At 37.5% G+C, this 19,426-nt stretch overlaps 4 protein-coding genes and 1 long non-coding RNA gene across 5 annotated transcripts; 2 read left to right on the forward strand and 3 right to left on the reverse strand.

The window, feature by feature from the left end:
- The first annotated feature begins 530 nt into the window (after nt 1–530).
- Nucleotides 531–2,788, forward strand: LOC9323844 (metacaspase-5). Its single transcript, XM_002887734.2, has 2 exons — nt 531–979; nt 1,903–2,788. The coding sequence occupies exons 1-2, from the start codon at nt 634–636 to the stop codon at nt 2,694–2,696; spliced, it is 1,140 nt and encodes a 379-aa protein (XP_002887780.1). The 5' UTR covers nt 531–633; the 3' UTR covers nt 2,697–2,788.
- Nucleotides 1,205–4,668, reverse strand: LOC110224280. Its single transcript, XR_002328955.1, has 2 exons — nt 4,483–4,668; nt 1,205–1,646 (listed from the first exon to the last, which is right to left on the reverse strand). It is a non-coding gene; the product is annotated as an uncharacterized LOC110224280 (long non-coding RNA).
- Nucleotides 4,669–5,618: 950 nt separating this feature from the next.
- On the forward strand, nt 5,619–7,578 carry LOC9323845 (metacaspase-4). The gene is made up of 2 exons (XM_002887735.2): nt 5,619–6,200; nt 6,462–7,578. Exons 1-2 carry the CDS (start codon nt 5,855–5,857, stop codon nt 7,370–7,372), a joined length of 1,257 nt encoding a protein of 418 aa, XP_002887781.1. The 5' UTR covers nt 5,619–5,854; the 3' UTR covers nt 7,373–7,578.
- Nucleotides 7,579–7,628: 50 nt separating this feature from the next.
- On the reverse strand, nt 7,629–16,713 carry LOC9323846 (protein FORGETTER 1). The gene is made up of 32 exons (XM_021010119.1): nt 15,947–16,713; nt 15,600–15,665; nt 15,341–15,514; nt 15,125–15,255; nt 14,845–14,921; nt 14,072–14,253; nt 13,804–13,881; nt 13,453–13,585; nt 13,154–13,214; nt 12,996–13,077; nt 12,548–12,676; nt 12,322–12,465; nt 12,110–12,209; nt 11,886–12,017; nt 11,441–11,511; nt 11,189–11,361; nt 11,005–11,098; nt 10,670–10,767; nt 10,438–10,573; nt 10,171–10,277; nt 9,980–10,075; nt 9,784–9,880; nt 9,553–9,673; nt 9,350–9,461; nt 9,128–9,251; nt 8,981–9,058; nt 8,789–8,907; nt 8,621–8,674; nt 8,436–8,538; nt 8,161–8,289; nt 7,967–8,078; nt 7,629–7,850 (listed from the first exon to the last, which is right to left on the reverse strand). Exons 1-32 carry the CDS (start codon nt 16,493–16,495, stop codon nt 7,819–7,821), a joined length of 3,894 nt encoding a protein of 1,297 aa, XP_020865778.1. The 5' UTR covers nt 16,496–16,713; the 3' UTR covers nt 7,629–7,818.
- A 594-nt stretch (nt 16,714–17,307) lies between these two features.
- LOC9325304 (organic cation/carnitine transporter 2) lies at nt 17,308–19,278 on the reverse strand. Its single transcript, XM_002889195.2, has one exon. It carries the CDS (start codon nt 19,148–19,150, stop codon nt 17,570–17,572), a length of 1,581 nt encoding a protein of 526 aa, XP_002889241.1. The 5' UTR covers nt 19,151–19,278; the 3' UTR covers nt 17,308–17,569.
- Between the last annotated feature and the right edge of the window lie 148 nt (nt 19,279–19,426).

Below are 19,426 nucleotides of genomic sequence, written 5' to 3' on the forward strand. Positions count from 1 at the left end.
AGTTTGTGTATGTTTTAATAATATTATATACATATTTGGGTAAATCTTATATTTTTAAGAGCATTTTTTATAAGGTTTTTAAAAAGAGGTATCTTTGAAAAGTGGCATTGAAAAAGTGGCATTTTTGCAAAAGCCCCTAAACAATAACAAGCGACATTAGAGTAATTATTTGGTATGAAGATACGTAAGATTCTTTTCATTCTATTTCTTCACAATCTAAACTTGTACGTTTTAGCTTTGGTTGGAAAATTGGACAAGCCATAGACGTTTTCTTATTTTCTAAACGGCTAGAGTTTTTAATATTTGAATTAGAATATAATTTCATCCTAATTTTAATATAATTATTTTATCCAAGAATTTTTTTTATGTAATTGACTACAGTTAGATAAAAATGTATTCAAAGTTTCCAACAGATATATATGGAATGGAAGTTATGACTAAATAAACATATATTTATTATTACAGTTTTGTTATTAATTAGAGACTTTTAAAAAAAAAATTGTTGGCAACCTTATTAAGGCTTCTTTATTTTAATAGTAATAAACATTATAGTATAAAAGCATGAAGACCGAAATGTAACAGCTCACGATCAAAATAAAAAATTTGTAACTTAGACCTTTTGAGATATCTTTAATGGCGAAGAAAGCTGTGTTGATTGGAATCAATTACCCTGGGACCAAGGCGGAGCTACGGGGCTGCGTCAACGATGTCCGGAGGGTGCACAAATGTCTCGTCGATCGGTTTGGATTCTCCGAGAGAAACATCACTGAGCTGATTGACACTGACGACTCTTCCACCAAACCTACAGGGAAGAATATTCGAAGGGCGTTGTTGAATCTAGTTGAGTCTGCTAAATCCGGCGATGTTCTTGTCGTCCATTACAGTGGACACGGGACGAGGTTGCCGGCGGAGACTGGAGAAGACGATGATACTGGATATGATGAGTGTATTGTTCCTTGTGATATGAATCTTATCACCGGTAAGTCGTAATTAATTTTGACATTGACTTTTTTGACCTTTGTCCTGTTTTTTGGTTAGATGTTCAACTTTTTGTTTATCAGTGTAGAGGTTTTTAACCTCTCTACACCTCAAAGCTTCATGCTTTGTCATCATGAACACACATACACAAATAAAGCATTTAATGGAGAAGAAGAAGAAGAGAATAAACATAGCAAGAGAAGGAAGAAGAGGAGCACACAAAGGATTTGTTAACCCGGTTCACGGCATTAATTAACGAGCCACTACGTCCGGTTAGGATCGATAGATCCTCAACTCCACTATGAAGAAGAAGGTGTTTACAAATGATACAAGTGATTATCTAAAGCTCTTAACTAGCTAAGATTCACTGTCTCTCATCATTTGACTTCTTAAGAAACTACCCAAAGCTTACACTTTCTTGTTTCTAAAACCCCCTTTCATTCTCTCTCCATAGATCTACATTGTGCTCTGCTCTCACACTTCTTCACCTCTATCTCATGTCTTCATATATGAGAGAAAACTTCAAACCTAGTGTAGCCACCAAAACCCCAAAAGACCCTTCTCTTTACACGCTTTGGATTTTCCCACAAACGCTCCTTTAGTTTGAATTCACATAGAGACAAATTGTCCTTCCTTGGCCAGCTCCTTGTGCTCCTAGAAATGTTTAACTTGACCAGAGATGATTCACATTTAACTCTAGTTAACATCTCTGTTTTTACCTTGTTTACTTGAGCATAAGGTTCTCATTTGTACAATCAGTTTGATCGAAATTATATATTGAAAATTGTTAGATTCAGGGGAATTATGTTTTCATCCATTTGGTCAAAATCAATTAACCTTACTCATTGATTGTTTCTTCATTTCAAGAAGATTTTTTTGCTTTCATATATTGTTTCAAATTCACTCTTTTTCATATATTCTCAGATGATGAGTTCAGAGATCTTGTGGACAAGGTACCAAAGGAAGCACACATTACAATCATCTCAGACTCTTGTCACAGTGGTGGTCTCATCGATGAAGCTAAAGAACAGATAGGAGAGAGCACGAAGAAGAAGCCAAAGAAAAAATCTGAAGGCTCTTCAGGACTTGGAATCAAAGGCTTTGCGCGTGAAGCTGTGGAAGAAGCATTGGAAACTCGAGTGATCCACATTCCTCACCACAAAGATGAGAAAGAAAAAAACAAGACTAAAGAGATTGAACTAGAAGATGGTGCAAAAGTCCATGTCGTAAACAAATCTCTGCCTCTACAAACTCTAATCGATATCCTCAAGCAAAAAACAGGTAACGATAAAATCAAAGTAGGGGAAATCAGACCAACCCTTTTCAATGTGTTTGGAGACGATGCATCCCCAAAGGTTAAGAAGTTCATGAAAGTGATTCTAACAAAGATGCAAGAAGGTAAAACTGAAGGTGGGGTATTGGGAATGTTTGGGAAACTAGCTCAAGAGTTTCTTGAGCATAAACTAAACGATGATGAAGAGTATGTGAAACCCGCGATGCAGACACATGTTGGGAACAAGCAAGAGGTCTATGCAGGTGCGAGCAATGGTTCTCTTGCGGATAATGGTGTTTTGATTAGTGGTTGCCAAACAGATCAAACTTCTGCAGACGCGAGTCCTCAAGGTCATCCTGAAATGGCTTATGGAGCCTTCACCAATGTTGTGCAGATCATACTCGAGGAGACAAAGGGTAAGATTACATACAAAGAACTTGTTTGAAGGCAAGGAAGCTTCTTAAGAAACAGGGCTTCTCTCAACGACCAGGACTATATTGCAATGATAGCTTTGTGAATGCTCCGTTTATTTGTTAAGGATTGTATTTTGGTTCAAAAACATTCTTGTTGAATAAGTTATGTGATTTGTTTGTTTATGTTGTTTCAGTTTGTTTTCAATTGTGTTTAAAATTTCACACTTAAAGTAGTTTGAAAAAGAAAACATTTTATTTATTCAAAAAATTGATTGTAATTAACATAGTTTTAGACTTTTAGTTTAAGTTGTTAATTTTTTTTACCTTAATTTATTTTAAATTTTAATGAAATTAAAAGAATATTAGTGAATTAAACTAATTTTTTTAAAAAAATAGTGAAATTAAAATGGTTTTAGTTAAAAACATTATTTTCTTAAAGTTTAAGTGTTAAATTTGTTTTCAATTTTAGTGAAATTAAAAGAATTTTAGTTAAAATCATTATTATTTTTTCAAAAATTAGTGTAAATGTTAAATCTATATTACGTGAAAACTTGTTGAACTTCAAACATCAAAACTTATGAACCAACTAAGAACAAGATGCCTAGCCTCGATTAGTTTTCAATGTGTTTAAAATTTAACACTTAAACTTTTTAAAAAGTTTAAGTGAAATTAACATTGTTTTAGTTAAAAACATTATTTTCTTAAAGTTTAAGTGTTAAATTTGTCTTAAATTTTAGTAAAACTCACTATTATTTTTTTTTAAATGAGTTTAACTGTTAAATCTATATTACGTGAAAACATGTCAAACTTCGAACACCAAAGCTTATAGACCAACTAAGGACATGATACATACTATACATAGACTCGATTAATTTTTGACATGTTTCAAATTTTACAATTAAAACTAATTTTTCAAAAGTTTTAGAGAAATTCACATGATTTTAGTTAAAAACATTATTTTCTTAAAGTTTCAGTGTTAAATTTATTTTAAATTTTAGTCAAAATCACTATTATTTTTTAAAAATTAGTTCAAGTGTTAAATCTATATTACGTGAAAACATGCCGAACTTCGAACACCAAACCTTACGGACCAACTAAGGACAGGATGCCTAGGCGCAGTTAGTTTTCGATTTTTTAAAAATTTAACACTTAAACTAATTTTAAAAAATAATAGTGGAATTTAACATAGTGAACATGGTTTTAGTTAAAAATATTACTTTCTTAAAGTTTAAGTGTTATATTTTTAAAAAATTTTAGTTAAAATCACTATTATTTTTTAAAATGAGTTTAAATGTTAAATCTATATAACGTGAAAACATGCCGAACTATGAACACCAAAGCTTAAGGACCAACTAAGGACGGGATACATAGGCGCGGTTAGTTTTCGACGTGTGTAAAATTTAATACTTAAACTAATTTTAAAAAAACTTTAGTGAAATTAAAGTGATTTTAGTTAAAAACATTATTTTCTTAAAGTGTTCAAAAGTTTTAAATTTTTAAGTCAAAATCACTATTATTTTTAAAATTAAGTTTAAGTGTTAAATCTATATAACGTGAAAACATGCCGAACTTCGAACACCAAAGCTTACGGACCAACTAAGGACGGGATGCCTAGGCGCGGTTAGTTTTCGACGTGTGTAAAATTTAACACATAAACTAAACTTTTAAAAGTTTTAGTGAAATTAACATGATTTTAGTTAAAAAAATATCAATTGCTTAAAGTTTAATTTTACTTAAAATAATTTTTAGTGAAACATTAGTTTTACTTAAAATAATTTTTTAAAAAAAAAGAGAAAAAAAGAATGAATAAAGTAGTACCATGTTGGATTTGGTAGCCCATACAAAAAGCCCATTCGAAATGTGAGCCCACCGTGTAGTTGTGTCGTTGATGACATCCCAATCCACCGCCTGAAAAGTTGATCTTCTTCACTCTCATCTCTTCGTCCATCTCCAGAACCCTACGTAGGTCTCTGCGGAATCTCAATTTGGCTCGCAAATTCTCCTTCTCCATCGAGACAATCAAAACCTTCTTAGGTGATCCTCGCTTTCACTGCCCCCGATCTCTTCTTATCTTCCTTCTCCGCCGGTAAATCATCCTCGATTGGGTCAAGACAGAGAGGATGTGGGAGAAGTTATTCAATCAGTCACGAATCTGAGATGATGAACTCGAAATCACTGTTTACTTCAATGTCGAGTCTTATATGGATCATCATCGGCGATCAGGTATTGAAAAGAGAAATAGAAGAGAAAGATGATTGATTGATTTTTTTTGTTTTTCGTTTCTCGGAGAAGAAAAAGAAGAAGAAGGTGAATAGAGAGAATTTGAAGAGAATGAGAATGCGTGAGACTGTATTTATAAGCAAAGAAGGAGCCTTGGTTTATTTCCTTTTTTTCTTAAGAGTATCTTTGCTTCATTAAATGATGATTTGATATACTTTTTTTATTAATTTAACCGTTGGGGTTTTTAGTATTTGTAACAAAAAGAGATCCTATATTTTTGTTTGATATTATAGAGAAAAACTAAATTAGATCCGATTTCCATTTACTAATAATCTCAATCTAACTAAAAAGGAAATTTCGTTTTGGTTGTTTCCTCTTCTTCGATGACTTTGTTTTTTTTTTTTTTTCCTTTTCTGATATATTACGTTTGCAAAGAATCATTTCTTTTGCTCACAAGATTTATATCAAAAAGGTACTAAAGAGAGAACATGAATGATGATCGGTTTAATGAGTTGAAGAATTTCAACTCCATTGCCTGAGGCGATGATAAAGAGATGTTTTTTTTTTTTTTTGTCATCCGAATTAAATATAACATGATAAAGAGATGTTTATCTAAGAAGAATCAGATCGATCTGAGATGGTCCAAGGTGTGTTAAATAAACGGCGCCGTTTATAAGTTGGGCCGAAACTAGGCCTCTTGTTGGGCTTATACCTGATTAGTTTCTGTGAGTCTGTGACTAGTCGTCGTGTAATAACGTGACAAGAAAAAAATCAAACAAATTCAATGCCACGTCAGATCATCATCATACATTCCAATTCGTGGAAACGCGTCAATGAATGATAATCTTAGCCAAAAGTAAAATATAAATTTATGATCGATCTCAAACTTTTTGTCGGAATAAGAAGCTATTGGATCGCTGACAGATAACCCGATCAGATTCAGAGTTTTGTCTATCAGATCTTTTTGTCAATGGCGAAAAAGGCGGTGCTTATTGGGATCAATTACCCAGGAACCAAGGCGGAGTTACGGGGATGCGTCAACGATGTTCGTCGTATGTACAAATGTCTCGTCGAACGGTACGGCTTCTCCGAGGAGAACATCACCGTTCTCATCGACACCGATGAATCCTCTACTCAGCCCACTGGCAAGAACATCCGCCGGGCGCTTGCTGATCTCGTCGGATCTGCGGAATCCGGCGACGTTCTTGTCGTTCATTACAGTGGACACGGTACGAGGTTGCCGGCTGAGACTGGGGAAGACGATGACACTGGTTTCGACGAGTGTATTGTTCCTTGCGACATGAATCTGATTACTGGTCAGTTTAAACAAACGGAGACTTTTTCAACTTTATCTCTCTTTTTTTCTCTTGTGATTGATTTGACGTTCTGCTCTCCGATCCGATGATAAAAAGTTTGGATTTTTGTACAATTTTTAATATTGTCTTTGTTTTTGTGATGGATTTGAGAAATAAAGTAGGATCAAACGAAATTAAGGAATCTTTAAGCGAGTATATTCTTGGTATCTGACTTTGGAATTTGTCCATGGAGCTTTGCTGATGTAATTTTGTTGTTTCCAGATGATGATTTCAGAGATCTTGTGGACAAAGTTCCTCAAGGTTGCAGAATGACAATCATTTCAGACTCTTGTCACAGTGGTGGCCTTATCGATGAAGCCAAGGAGCAGATTGGAGAGAGCACTAAGAAAGAGGCCGAGGACGAAGATGAATCCGAAGAATCTTCTTCAAGATTCGGGTTTAGGAAGTTCTTGCGCAGCAAAGTGGAAGGCGCCATCGAGTCTCGAGGGTTTCACATTGGAGGGGACAAGAAGGATGAAGATGAGGCGGAAGAAATCGAGACTAAGGAGATTGAGCTGGAAGACGGAGAAAGGATCCATGCCAAAGACAAATCTCTTCCTCTGCAGACCTTGATTGACATCCTCAAGCAGCAAACAGGGAACGATAATATCGAAGTTGGGAAAATCAGGCCAAGCCTTTTTGATGCGTTTGGTGATGATTCGAGCCCGAAAGTGAAGAAGTTCATGAAAGTGATCTTAGGTAAGCTTCAAGCAGGAAATGGAGAAGAAGGTGGATTAATGGGAATGCTTGGGAAATTGGCTTCAGGGTTTCTTGAGGGTAAACTAAACGATGAAGACTATGTGAAACCCGCGATGCAGACACACGTTGGGAGTAAAGAAGAGGTTTATGCTGGTGGATCCAGAGGCTCGGTTCCGCTTCCAGACAGCGGGATACTGATCAGCGGTTGCCAAACCGATCAGACCTCTGCGGATGCGACTCCAGCGGGTAAACCAACTGAGGCTTATGGAGCGATGAGCAATTCGATACAGAAGATATTGGAGGAGACAGACGGTGAGATATCAAACAGAGAAATGGTTACGAGGGCAAGGAAAGCATTGAAGAAGCAAGGGTTTACTCAGCAGCCAGGTTTGTATTGCCATGATGGTTATGCAAATGCACCTTTCATATGTTGAAAACAGAGGTTTTATTGAATGCTTGTTACAACGACCCGTTGATTGATTGAAGTTTCTTGTTGGAAAATAAGCCTGTTTTTTTTTTTTGTTGTTTCATGGCATTTATGTAATTTACAAGTTATGTGTGTTGTGTTCTTTGAAACACTAAAAATTCTTCTTGTTTTTTTGAGAATTATTATGTGGGTTGTGAAATTCTTTTTTGTTAATTCTTTTCTTGTTAATTCTGCACATCTATAAGAAAACGTTTTAACGAACGTAAGAATGAATCTTGTTAGATAAATAATATTACATCTATGTATCTTCTTGCCAATTTGTCATGTGATATACACAAAAATGAAAGTCAAGTGTCTTTTTCCTCTCTTTTTAAATAAAGAAAAATACAAATAGGCATGGGAACTTGGTTGTGGAGCTTTGAGGGTGTATGCTTCTTATAAATAATCGTTGTCTTAATCATCGATCTCTTGAACCCATGCTAAATCTGCGGAAACAAAAAGACACAAATCAATGATTGTCAAAATAACACCATTCTGTATTCTTGTCGGATTTCTCATATGATGTCCCAAGATCAGAATACATGAGAAAAGCTCGCAATACCTTGTAAAACAGTTTCTACAGCTGCATTAGGGATGGAGAGGCCCACTATCCGCTGATTATCCGTCGTAGTCTCTATGCGTATAACTCGAATTCTCTTGTGGCTGTGGCGGGCCTGCAAAAGATCCAAATACAGATAAGTTTCCATGCCAACACTAAGAGAGAGTCTCAGAAATTCTTGGAATGGTCTTTGTTACTTGTTTGGAGAGAGCTTTCTCAATGGTTCCCCAAATGGGAAGAATGAGGCCACCCACAACGTTTACTTCCTGTATTCTACGTCCAACCGTGCAATACTCGCCTAGCTTACACTTGGGTCCATGCATACACTGTACTCAGATAGAAACTCATTCAATGCACAATGCTATATCAATGGTTATAACTTATGAGCCTAGAGGCGATGATTCTGTGCTAATCTATTTTTCTGCTTCGGTTCTATGTACTCTGAACTTTATTTTTGGTTGGGGAAGCATACCTGTTTTGATGAAACTTCGTACTCGTCCTCCCAACCAGTACGAGCCTTCTCCAGAGATGAGAGTTTTCGGTATTTAGTTTTCAACTCTGAAAGAGACATCTCCCTGGAAAAAATAAACAATAGTTAAGACCAGTTTTTCTAGTCAGAAAAATGAAATGTAAAAGTTCTGCCAATGGTGTAGATACCTGATCGACTCTCCTACAGCAGGACGGACAATCTTAAACAACCCAGAAGCCGCACTGGAAATCCAAGACAAATCCAGCAATGAGATTTTGATAAGTGTAATTAATATTTTAATATTTGTTTGTTTAAAGGACCGCATTATCCAAAGATTTGCTAGGATAATGATTTACCTCTCAAATGCTAATATGAAGTGCCTTCTTCCTAACCATTCTCTTTTAGATTCAAAAAAGCCATCATTAGCTGAACCAAGGCCGTCCCTTCTCTTTCCCTCTAGCATTGAACTCGCAGACTGGGACACGGATCAAATCAAGATTTGATTGTAGTGAAATACGACTAATTTTACCAAGAGTGAAAGATAGTACCTCCCATGTTACACCACGATCTAGAGTAAAAGTAAAGAGCATAGTTGAGGCACCAGACATTTGATCAACATGGACGGTCTGAAAAATTCAAATATTAGTAGCACAAATACACTAAGAACCAATAATCAAGTAAGACATATCATCAACCTTTGGAGTGCTCAGCAGCTCAACACTATTAGCTTTCATATCCACAATTCCTGAGTCAAAACTTCCTTCGATCCGAGCATTATGTACAAGAACGTCTAATATACTAGTAAACAATTCAAACAGCCTGTACAGCACAAGAATAGAAAGCATTAATTCAAACAGAAGTTGCTTTTAAAAGGAAAGGTAAGTTACATAGTGCAATTTCCAATTGACGCATAATACCTATTCTGGATATCAGGTGGCAATCCCAAGAGGCGATTCAAAAATCGTCCAACATCATGCATGTCAGAATCAATAATACGTCCTGAAAACTTTCCAACATCTTTCCCATTGGCTGTATCATTAATGAAGAAAAGTAAATAGGAGATTACTACAAATAGAATTTAAAATCTGTACAGAAAAATGAAATTACGAGCAAAGCTTACCCAGAACACTGTCCCTAACAATTCCAACCGCAACAAGAGCAGCCCTTGCCTTGGTCAAAAACTCTTTAACTGTTTCGGGTTCATCAATCGAGCATCCAGGAGGAACAACAGGTAGTTTCTCCTGAAAATTAAGTCATACTATATTTCACGCTTTATCCGTTATCATTGTTCCTAAATACTGAAGAAGCAAAATTAAGGAGTTAAGAGACTACAGGGTTTTATGAGGAATACCTGCTCCATTATGCCTCGATACATCACCATCAAGGATTTTTTACCAAAGTTACTATCATAATTATACGCACTCAAAGAAGGCCCGGAGGGCCCAGCCCTGCAGTACACCACACCATATTTTGAGACAAAACACCTGGCAAGGTTTTAAGCAATAACAAGCCAAAAGACTAACAACTAAGAAAGGTGCATGACTTTCCTGCGGTCTCCCTGTGTTAAAGCACCAAGTGTTTCTAGTCTCTTTGCAACAATAGAGGCAAAGCGGCGTTCCCCACCAAGATTTGTGAAGAGCAGCCTGACAGGGCCAAAACAAAAGATCTATCAACTTCAACAACATACTTTTGCTATTGGACGGATACAAAACTAAACACACAAGGGTTGTCATTCAACCTATATTCAGGTGCAGATGTCTGATTCGACCGGTGAGTTCTTCCAAATTGCTGAATTGCACGATCAGCACTCCAGGGAAGCTCTAATGTCAAGTGAACCCTTCTTTTCTACAGACACATATAAAAAAAATCCAAATCAACTAATACCCCCAAAGTGGAAATGTGAAGTCCTCTGAGGCCATCTTTGACAATGTACTTAGATCTACAGTACAATAAGAATACGCAAAAAAGACAAAATTTAATTTAGTAGGAAATAAACTCGACACACCTGATTTACTGCCCTTCTATCTGCTTGCAACGAAACACCAGCTGACCCAGCCTCAGAAATAATGGCAACCAACTTTTTACCATCCATAAATAGTTGCTTCTCGTGCATGTTGACCATTTCCATTGTAATATCCTTTCTAGAGCCAAGAAGCACAAGGATGAAAAGCAAATTACTAGTGTTGAATAAGTTAAAGGTACTAAGAATGAACTAGAGAGAGAGATTTAAAGCTTACGTGTTTCTTGCTTGATATGTAACACCTTTCCCATTAGATGCTCTTACAAGCATACCTCGCCTGCCTGTTATTTCTGCAACTTTGTCAGGGCCTCCAAGCTGCATTAGTACATATAAAGCACAGCAATTTAGGCACATTCTAAAGTTTTGAGAAGTTAATTTAACCACACAATTAAGCCTTTGGATACTACAATCAACGCACACCTAAATGCCGAAACTTGAATAAATGATTCATAGATACCACTAGCGGTATACCCTAAAAATAAAGGAGACTCATGTATAACCATGAGCTGCTTCATACCTGAGAAAAAACAGAGACGTATAAATGATGGTTACCTGATCGACAATGTCATCCAAAGGATTGTTTGGAAGATTCAGAGAACGGATGATCTCTATGATCTTTGCTTTTCGTTCCAACGCTGCTTCATACCTAAGAAGAAACAAAATGGATAACCATTCTTCAAAAGAATCTAATAATTTGCTTCTGACAACACACAAGCTGCTATTTCAGTGTATAGACCTTTTCTGCAATTCAGCAATGTAAAGACGTCTTGCTTGAATGTATTCCTCTGTCTTTTCCTTGCAAGAATAGCAAATCCACGCTTCAGATGGTAAGTCTATAACTGGAGGAACCACACAGTCTGGATGAAAAAGCTTGTCACATTCAGAACAATGGAGCAACTTCTTCCTTTCCTAGTTTCATCACAAGACAAGTTATTAAAATCTCTTAACCCTCAACAGAAATCAAGCTATCCAAGTTAAAGTAAAGTACATCTTCCCCACTGCATATCTGACATATCTGGAATTCATCATCAGAATCATTAGAATCGTCAGCAGAGTCAGCTGCATTGAAAACACTACTGATTAGAAGAATGTACAGACCTTGAGGATATAAAATTCGATTGATTGAAGAAACAGACCAAGATGGTGCAAATACAAAGACTAGGAGATCTGAGGATAATACTTGTACCAAAACATAATAAGGTCATCCCTTAAGCAATTTCCAATATTGGAGATATATAGTAATACTAATACATAGGGGAAAAGTTAATAAGCTTATTAGCTGCTGCGTAGATTTCCAGTTTAATAGATACGTTTTGCGATGCTTAAAGAACTACATTCAAAACTTCCCATATACTTTTTTCACTACAGCCTAAGCATCAATATTGTGTCTGTTCAGTATGTACCAGAAGACATGTTTTCACTAGGAAACCAACCTTCAGACTCCAAATCACTTTCATTATCACTATCTGGTTTCCACTTTGCCATCTTTCTTACTCTCCCTCTAATTGAAACACCAGGTGAAGCTGAATGCCTCTTCCTCTGAAGTTCCTTGACACTATCATCCTCTGTAAAAGTTCAAAAGAGGCCTACTATGAACAGAATATAAAAACCACCAGGGATTTAAAAGCAAAACCTCTTACAGAGAGAATTAAGTTACCTGACAGAGGTTCAGGCTGCTCAGGTAAGGGATAATTCTCTTCGACAAATTTCAACAAGAGCTCTCGAGGTCCCGAGACAAAATCATCAAGCTCAAGACCCTGTGGCACGAAAAAAGGGGGAAAAGATTATCAATCACGTAGACATTAGTTAGATGGAATCAAAAAAGGATATTTAATATTTTTTCCAAAAGTAGTATGAGGAGAAACACACATATTTATTTACAGCCTCTTCGGTTCGAGCCTCTCCAGTACTCTGAAGGCCAATAACCACACACTTGTTTGTTGACAAGGCTTTCTTCGCTAACCTCACAGTTACAGGGACTTTAGCTGACATACACAGGTGTCTAAAGAAACGCTGCAGTAACATACATGAAATAGATTGATCAACCAGCAACAGTAATAACACTGTCTAACTTTTGCTTCTGATAAGATTATACCTGGTGGCTTGACCAGTATAATCTCCACAACTGACTAGAATTTGGTTTCTCGTTAGGGAGAAAAGCACTTGCTGACAACAACTCTATCCGTAGCTCTGCCCAAAATTCTGCAGACTTGTTGTACATTGCCTACAGAAGAAAGAAAGTAATACAGCACAAAAGCCCTGCTTTTCATTTTTCGACAGGGATCTCTAAACTATAAACAGGGGAACACTCAAAAAATTAACTTGCTTGCCAAAAAGTATCAAAGCACCATTGGAAATTATATACAATAAAGCCAGCTGAAATTAATGTAAGAGCTTGATTCAAGCTTCCTCGGAGACCCCCTACCCTTCATGTATACAACTTTATTGAGCTTACACGACATTTACTTGATAATAGAGCTAGATAGTCAATTAAGATCTGAGCAGCAATCAAGCAATATAATATGAAATAGAAGATGATTTACCTCCATTCCTGCTTCTAAACGAGCTTCAACAATGTCAAACTCAGCCCCTTTGTAACTCAGGGTTCGGCATACATACATCCCCCTATTACATAGAAAGGGTGTTAGAATGAATTATGATTAGTGCGAATAGCTAAATAGTATGACACGGCTTGTAAAACCTCGCTTTCATGTCCATGGCAACCAATTCCAACGCCCCTGTCCCACCTTTATCAAGGGCACCTGCACAAAGGTTTATGCAATGCATAAGGCAGAGTAAGAGAAGCGACGTAATTATTAGAATTAAGAATGCGGTCAAACTTCATTTAATGGAATATTTTGTATATGCTCTAGACAGAAGCTAAAACCTGACACTTAATGAATTCATGTTTATCGAATTATAAGATAGAACTTTACTAATCCAAATGTTAAAAAAAAAAAAAAAAAAAAAAATTCAACAGGAGTAGAAAAGAAAACCAACCTAGAAATTTGTTAAAATCACTGAAACTTGTTCCAGCTCCCCAAAGACCAAGCCTGACCATATAACCCATGTTTCGTGGTTCTGATGCACCAGTAGCCGAGCAATAAAGAACACGTGCTTGAGGGATCTTATCCTATTTTTCCAGAATTCATAATTTAGAGTCAACTAGAAGACGCTAAGTCACTAACCACAAATTAAGCATTCGAAACTAAAATATACACTGTATTATCTGCAACTGAGAAGAAGTACAACACGAAAAGACAAATCGAAGTATCTAATCTTTCACTCTTCAGAGCCAAGAGCAATATTAAAACCAACACTGATAAGAACATTCAGTTTCAAGTAGCAGACCTGAATGTCAACAACTGCCTGCCCGATGCGTGTCGGCTGACTCCCAGCTTCAGGTACCAAATTTTTCGCTTTATGGCACTACAAAAAAGGAAAAACAATTAGTAGCTGCACAACGTACTAATGATTAGAGCTTGGCTCAAAATTGATAAAACCAGTGATCAAGCAACTTAACACGACAGGGCATACTCAAATTGTTCAATTCACAAAAAAAGGGGGATGAGAATTTTAACGCAAAGAACTTAATATACATCATTCATAGAATTGCTACCTCATCAAAGATCAATAGACCATCAAATTCTGGTCCACACCATTGAACAAGCTGCTGTAAACGAGAACGGCCCTTCTCAGAGGAAGCAATGAGGCTATTGTATGTTAAGAATACCACTCCTTCTTTAATACCGACATTTTTTGAGTCAAGCTTAGAATAGGGTAGCTTGTTCAAAGGATTCACTGCACGTAAAACATATCGTTATTTAGTTGCAGACAAAACACAGAAATGATCATCAGACTGGACATTTGTTCACTTGACTGAACTTATCCATCGACATGGTTCCATTGATCTGTCATATTTTTCCATGTCTTAATATTCTATTAAAATTCTAAGCTCAAACCTATAAAGGATATAATGAGACTATTAAGAATCAAATATCCAATTGGACTATTCTAAAGTTACGGTCCAACTTTAATTTACCTGAAGTTTTCATGAACTACACAAACATCAGCTATCCATAACATTCTCTAGGTATGACGACACCATAAACAAAGTTCAGAGAGCCATAACCTTTATCAGTAAATAATTTAAGTTCTCTATAAATACATGTATACTCTACATCGTAACATTACAGCATGAGTCAATTTAGAATCTCATTCTGATCCAGTCTACTCTATACCATCCACTTTCAAAAATTTCTATTCAACCATGAGCCAGAAAACAATTTATAGCATCAGCTATATGTAATTATGTATAACATATGAAGCACTTGTGACCCAAGAAAATAAACAAATTACAAACTTAATTTACAGCCAAAATCAAGATAATACCTCCAACGCATGTGGCACCCACATCATCCAAGTCCCTTCTTGCATCATACTTCAAGTCTGAGCCAATAGAAATCCACCTATGTAAATCATAGAGGAAAAGGAGCAAATATTATTAGAACCCATCCTACTTTAAGTTATCTAAGACTAAAAGACCAAAAAAGGACACTGTAGACACAATTATGCAAATGTAGTATGATCATAAGCCAGATTGAAATGAGTTAACAATATCTTATCAAGGATGTAATTGGCACAGAAGTATCTTAAAATTTACAAGACTTACAAAGCTTTCCTCCTTCCATGTTTCCAGTTTTCCCAAATCAACCCGGCAATTGTTCTCCCTTTTCCCACACCAGCACCATCTCCAACAAAAAAGCCTGCTCTGGTACCATCAGCAAGGTGCTGGAGATGCCTCTATAATAAAAAAAAACATCATTGTCATACAGGTACAAGACACTTTTAAGGCCATCAACCAAACTTTTTGCCATTTAAAAGTAACCTGACAAGCGTAAACTAATGTCTCAATCTGCAAACACGATAAAGCCTTTGACCTTTCGAGCTCTTCCTTAATTTTGAGATCATAAGTGGGCTCTGGGGGTTGCACTGCAGATAGAGATGATGTTTCCACAATAGGATCAGGATGAGGAGGTCCGATGGAAAGTTTTGGGGGACGCTTCGCAAAGAAACAAATTTATCATCAAAAACATGAAACAGACGAAAAAGATGACCAAAACGACTGATCAAGATGAGGCACTCACATAATCCATAAAGGTTTCTCCTGCGGTTCCACCTTCATCTTCTTCTCTCTCCACTTCAATAGCTTCCTAGTTTTGGGCCAACGAAACAGCGAGGATTATTAGGAAACATGTCCAACATAAAAATATGATCCAAGGATGAAGAAGCTATAGAGCTGTTAGTTATGAAGCTACTACTACTACTCTTGGACCAGCAAATCCAAACACCATTTAGAGAGAGTTTCAGATCCACAATTCTATCACCCGAAACTAGAATGAAACACCAAACGTAAAACAACCAACAACACATGGATAATTCAAAATTTGTTCGTGAACATATAAATTTGGGATAAGATTGATAGGAGAAAAACCTCATTGACTTCTTCGGGAGGAGGCGGAGGCGGAGCAGGAGTAGGAGTAGGAGGATTAGGATGAGATTGAGGAGCAGTTAAAGACCGATTAAGCTTGGAGACATCAACAGCGAGCTCGACATGGCACTGAGGACACGAGAACCGAGTGAGTCCATGAGGCACATTGAGGATAGCCTGACAGTTAGCGCAAGGCAATTGCATCTTCGTCGGATCGATTCCATGTGCCGGAACCGGAGGCCTAGGTAAATTAAGAGGCTTAAGCTGCTGTTGAATCGGTGGCGGAAGCGTCTGAATCGGCTGCGGTTGAGGCGGTGGTGGTTGTTGTTGAGACTGCGGAAACTGCGGCCGTGCCCTAGAAAGAAGCTCCGGCGGCAACATTTGGGGAAGTTGACAAGTCGGACACGAGAACTCCACAACGCCGGTCTTCACTCTCAGAATCACGCGACAGCCTGCGCACCTAACCTGTACATCCCCTCTTATTACACCACCGCCGGCGGAATGCGGCGGAGCGGGAAGCGGCGGAGGCGGTTGAACAGGCGACTGCGTCATGAGCCGCGGCGATTGATCGTAGAGAGATCCGTGCGAGGCCTTAAGGATCTTGTGGCGTTTGAGGAGATAATTGAGAGAGAGGAAGACAAAAGTATAAATCAGTGTAAGTAATGAATTTCGTCAGAGCGCGAAAGGTTCTTCGACTCCTTTTTTGCCTTCCCTTCTCGTTTTTTTTGGTTTCAGATTTTCTTCCCTTTTTTTCTAATATTTTTTTGGTTCATCTAATTATTATTATTATTATTACCCAAGAGTTGAAGTAGGAGGAAGAAACAAAACCACCTCCGTACCGGTTGGGTAATGGGAAGTGATGGGTCCATGGAGCACGTGACTTGCCAGCTCATCATTCGTTAGTTTGTGTGGGCTTAAAGTTAATAAATCCATTTATATACACGAGTTTTGGGTTTGTGAAGTACGAGACCATTTAGTTGGGCCTGAAAAAGGGCTTATGGATGGGCCAATTTTTGAAAATCGGAATGTTCTTTTTAAGGGTCTCAAACAATAACCTTGCAAAATCAGATGTGTTGAGTTACTAGATTTTATCTCATTCATTGAAAGTTGATTGAAACCAATGAAGCACATCTACGAAACCAGTGTACAAAAATGTATGGTTTTGTTCTTCCCATTCAACTACCACACAGCCAACTACCAACAACCCCAATGAATTTACTATCTTTTTTCTTTTCTTTTTTGTTTTTTCTGAATTTACTATCTTTCGATTGGAACGAATATATGAACATCTACACAACATGCCAAAATTAGTGCAGTATAAAGCATAAACACAATTATCTCTATCAAAAATCAAACAACCAAACTTTTAACCATCAGCATCAATACCCCAAGGAGTCAAAATTTTGAATTACATGATTATTCAAGAAATCCTTGTGTTACACTCTCTAAACTGTAAAATGAGATAGATTCATAAGAGTGGTGCTTTGATTGCTCATTCTTGGAAGAAACACCTTTTAACTAACCAAAAGAAAAGAAATGTGGTAAGTCTTAATGTAATCAAGCGAGAAATACTAAACTAAATCTACATTAAATTCACATGCACGCGTTTTCAAACTCTTCATCATATCATGCAATCACACTATCAATGGCGACTTTACTCCGTCGATCTTTGCACTCTTCCTCGTCCATAGTGTCACATAGATCACTCCCTCTAGTCTCTGGCAATCCAACTGCAAACAATCCCAACAAAGCTATAGCAAGACCGAACAACCCGAACGACCAGAACGCGTTTTTCCGACCAGCTGCTACCATAATAGGGCTGAAAACCCCACCAAGCACCAAAGCCTGTCTAGCCATTGCGATAGCCGAGTTTCTCACACATGTTGGAAACAACTCGATTGTGTATATCATCTCCATGTTAAAAGCGGAACACGCACTAAAGTAAGAGATTAGCTCTAACGCCAGCTGTAGCGCCCCATGGTTTCCGATTCTCATATTCTGTAACGCAAATATGAGAACGCTAGAGACTCCACCTAAAGCAGTAAATCCGATAAGCGCGTTTCTCCTACTGAGTTTATCAACTAGGAAAAGAGTGATGAGGTTCGCTGGTAAATCCATCAAGGCATTAAACGCTGCACTTAAATAGATGTTGAAATCAAGATTCGACAACGCTAAAGGCATCCCGTAATAGACCAAACCAATCCCGAACGCAATGGCCATTACTGCGGATAATCTCTTAAGCGCCCATCTTTTCTCTACCAACACCTTCATGGTCGTGAAGATGTTAACATTATTAGGCTTCTCTTCCTCATCTTCAAATGGTAAGCTCGAAAAGCTCATAGATATTGCACCACCAATGTTTACATCAGTCGACGGAATCGAAGCAACCCTTTTGAGAATCGAAATAGCTTCTTCTTTACGACCTCTAACAAAAAGCCACCTCGGAGACTCACAAACGAAAAAACGAACAAGAACGCAGTAGATTATTGTCGGAATCGACGTCCATACATAGAGAATCCTCCACGAACTTCCTCTGTTTATGTAAGCCATCAACGGAAGAGACAAAAATCCAAGCATGAATCCGAAGAAACTCATGATTCCGACTCGTCCTCGCCATTTCTTCCCAACCAATTCCGTCGAAAGCACGAGGGCACATGTCCCTATCGTCGCTCGACCGAATCCATTAACGAATCGAAGAACAGCGTAAACCCAAATGTTTGGTGAGAAAACGGTTAGCATCGTTGATATCGCCATAACGAGACACGAGAGAAACAACATGTTTTTACGACCCAAGGAAGAATCAGCAAGTGTTGAGAGAACCAAACCTCCGATTAAACATCCGACGAAGAAAGAACTCTCCGGTAAGCCCTTGACGAAAGAGCCGGCGCATTGGAGACCCCATTCGGATATAACAGAGACGTGAGGAGAGTAATCCCAAGACCATGCTGTTTTGGGGAGGATACAGATGTTGGAGATGGATTCATGGCAGATCGAGTCTGAGTCGGTGCAGTGCCACGTGGGTTCGGAGTCTGTGAACACAGAGATGAAAGTTTGTTGAGCGTCGAAAACACCGGAGAATGAGACTAAAGCGGCTTGAAGAAACTGAGCCCACCCAAAGCTTCCAATGTAACTCTCGATTGTGTCGTCGAAAGATCTTGGTGATGACGAGTTCGAATCGGTCAGAAGCGGCTGAGTTGGTTCTGCCATGTTGCACGAGTTTTCTCCTCTCTCTTTTTTCTTTTCTTTTCTCTTTTTTTTTTGTTGTTGTTTTGTTTTGTGGAAGCATTTGAGGCGGCGAGTCTTCCGTCCTCCTTTTATAAAAAATAAGGAAAGCTCGAAAAGTTTTGACTTTTCCACATTGTAATTACGTTAATTTTTTATTTTCTAAACATGTGGTATCAATTATATACCAAAATTTTATTTTTGTTTGCTATATATTTGGCGATTTAGACAATGATGACGATGCATGGCATGACTATTTTG

Source organism: Arabidopsis lyrata, assembly GCF_000004255.2.
Source record: "Arabidopsis lyrata subsp. lyrata unplaced genomic scaffold ARALYscaffold_2, whole genome shotgun sequence".
Taxonomy (NCBI): Eukaryota; Viridiplantae; Streptophyta; class Magnoliopsida; order Brassicales; family Brassicaceae; genus Arabidopsis; species Arabidopsis lyrata.

Bases quoted from the DNA above. Each gene is read 5' to 3' on its own strand.
- LOC9323844 (XM_002887734.2), top strand. From the start codon at position 634: ATGGCGAAGAAAGCTGTGTTGATTGGAATCAATTACCCTGGGACCAAG. The intron at 980-1,902 runs GTAAGTCGTAAT...ATATATTCTCAG, and splicing joins TGATATGAATCTTATCACCG to ATGATGAGTTCAGAGATCTT.
- LOC9323845 (XM_002887735.2), top strand. From the start codon at position 5,855: ATGGCGAAAAAGGCGGTGCTTATTGGGATCAATTACCCAGGAACCAAG. The intron at 6,201-6,461 runs GTCAGTTTAAAC...TGTTGTTTCCAG, and splicing joins CGACATGAATCTGATTACTG to ATGATGATTTCAGAGATCTT.
- LOC9323846 (XM_021010119.1), bottom strand. From the start codon at position 16,495: ATGACGCAGTCGCCTGTTCAACCGCCTCCGCCGCTTCCCGCTCCGCCG. The intron at 10,768-11,004 runs GTAACCATCATT...GTACTAATGCAG, and splicing joins TGGATGACATTGTCGATCAG to CTTGGAGGCCCTGACAAAGT. The intron at 8,908-8,980 runs GTACTATCTTTC...TCCGTGTCCCAG, and splicing joins ATCGTGGTGTAACATGGGAG to TCTGCGAGTTCAATGCTAGA.
- LOC9325304 (XM_002889195.2), bottom strand. From the start codon at position 19,150: ATGGCAGAACCAACTCAGCCGCTTCTGACCGATTCGAACTCGTCATCA.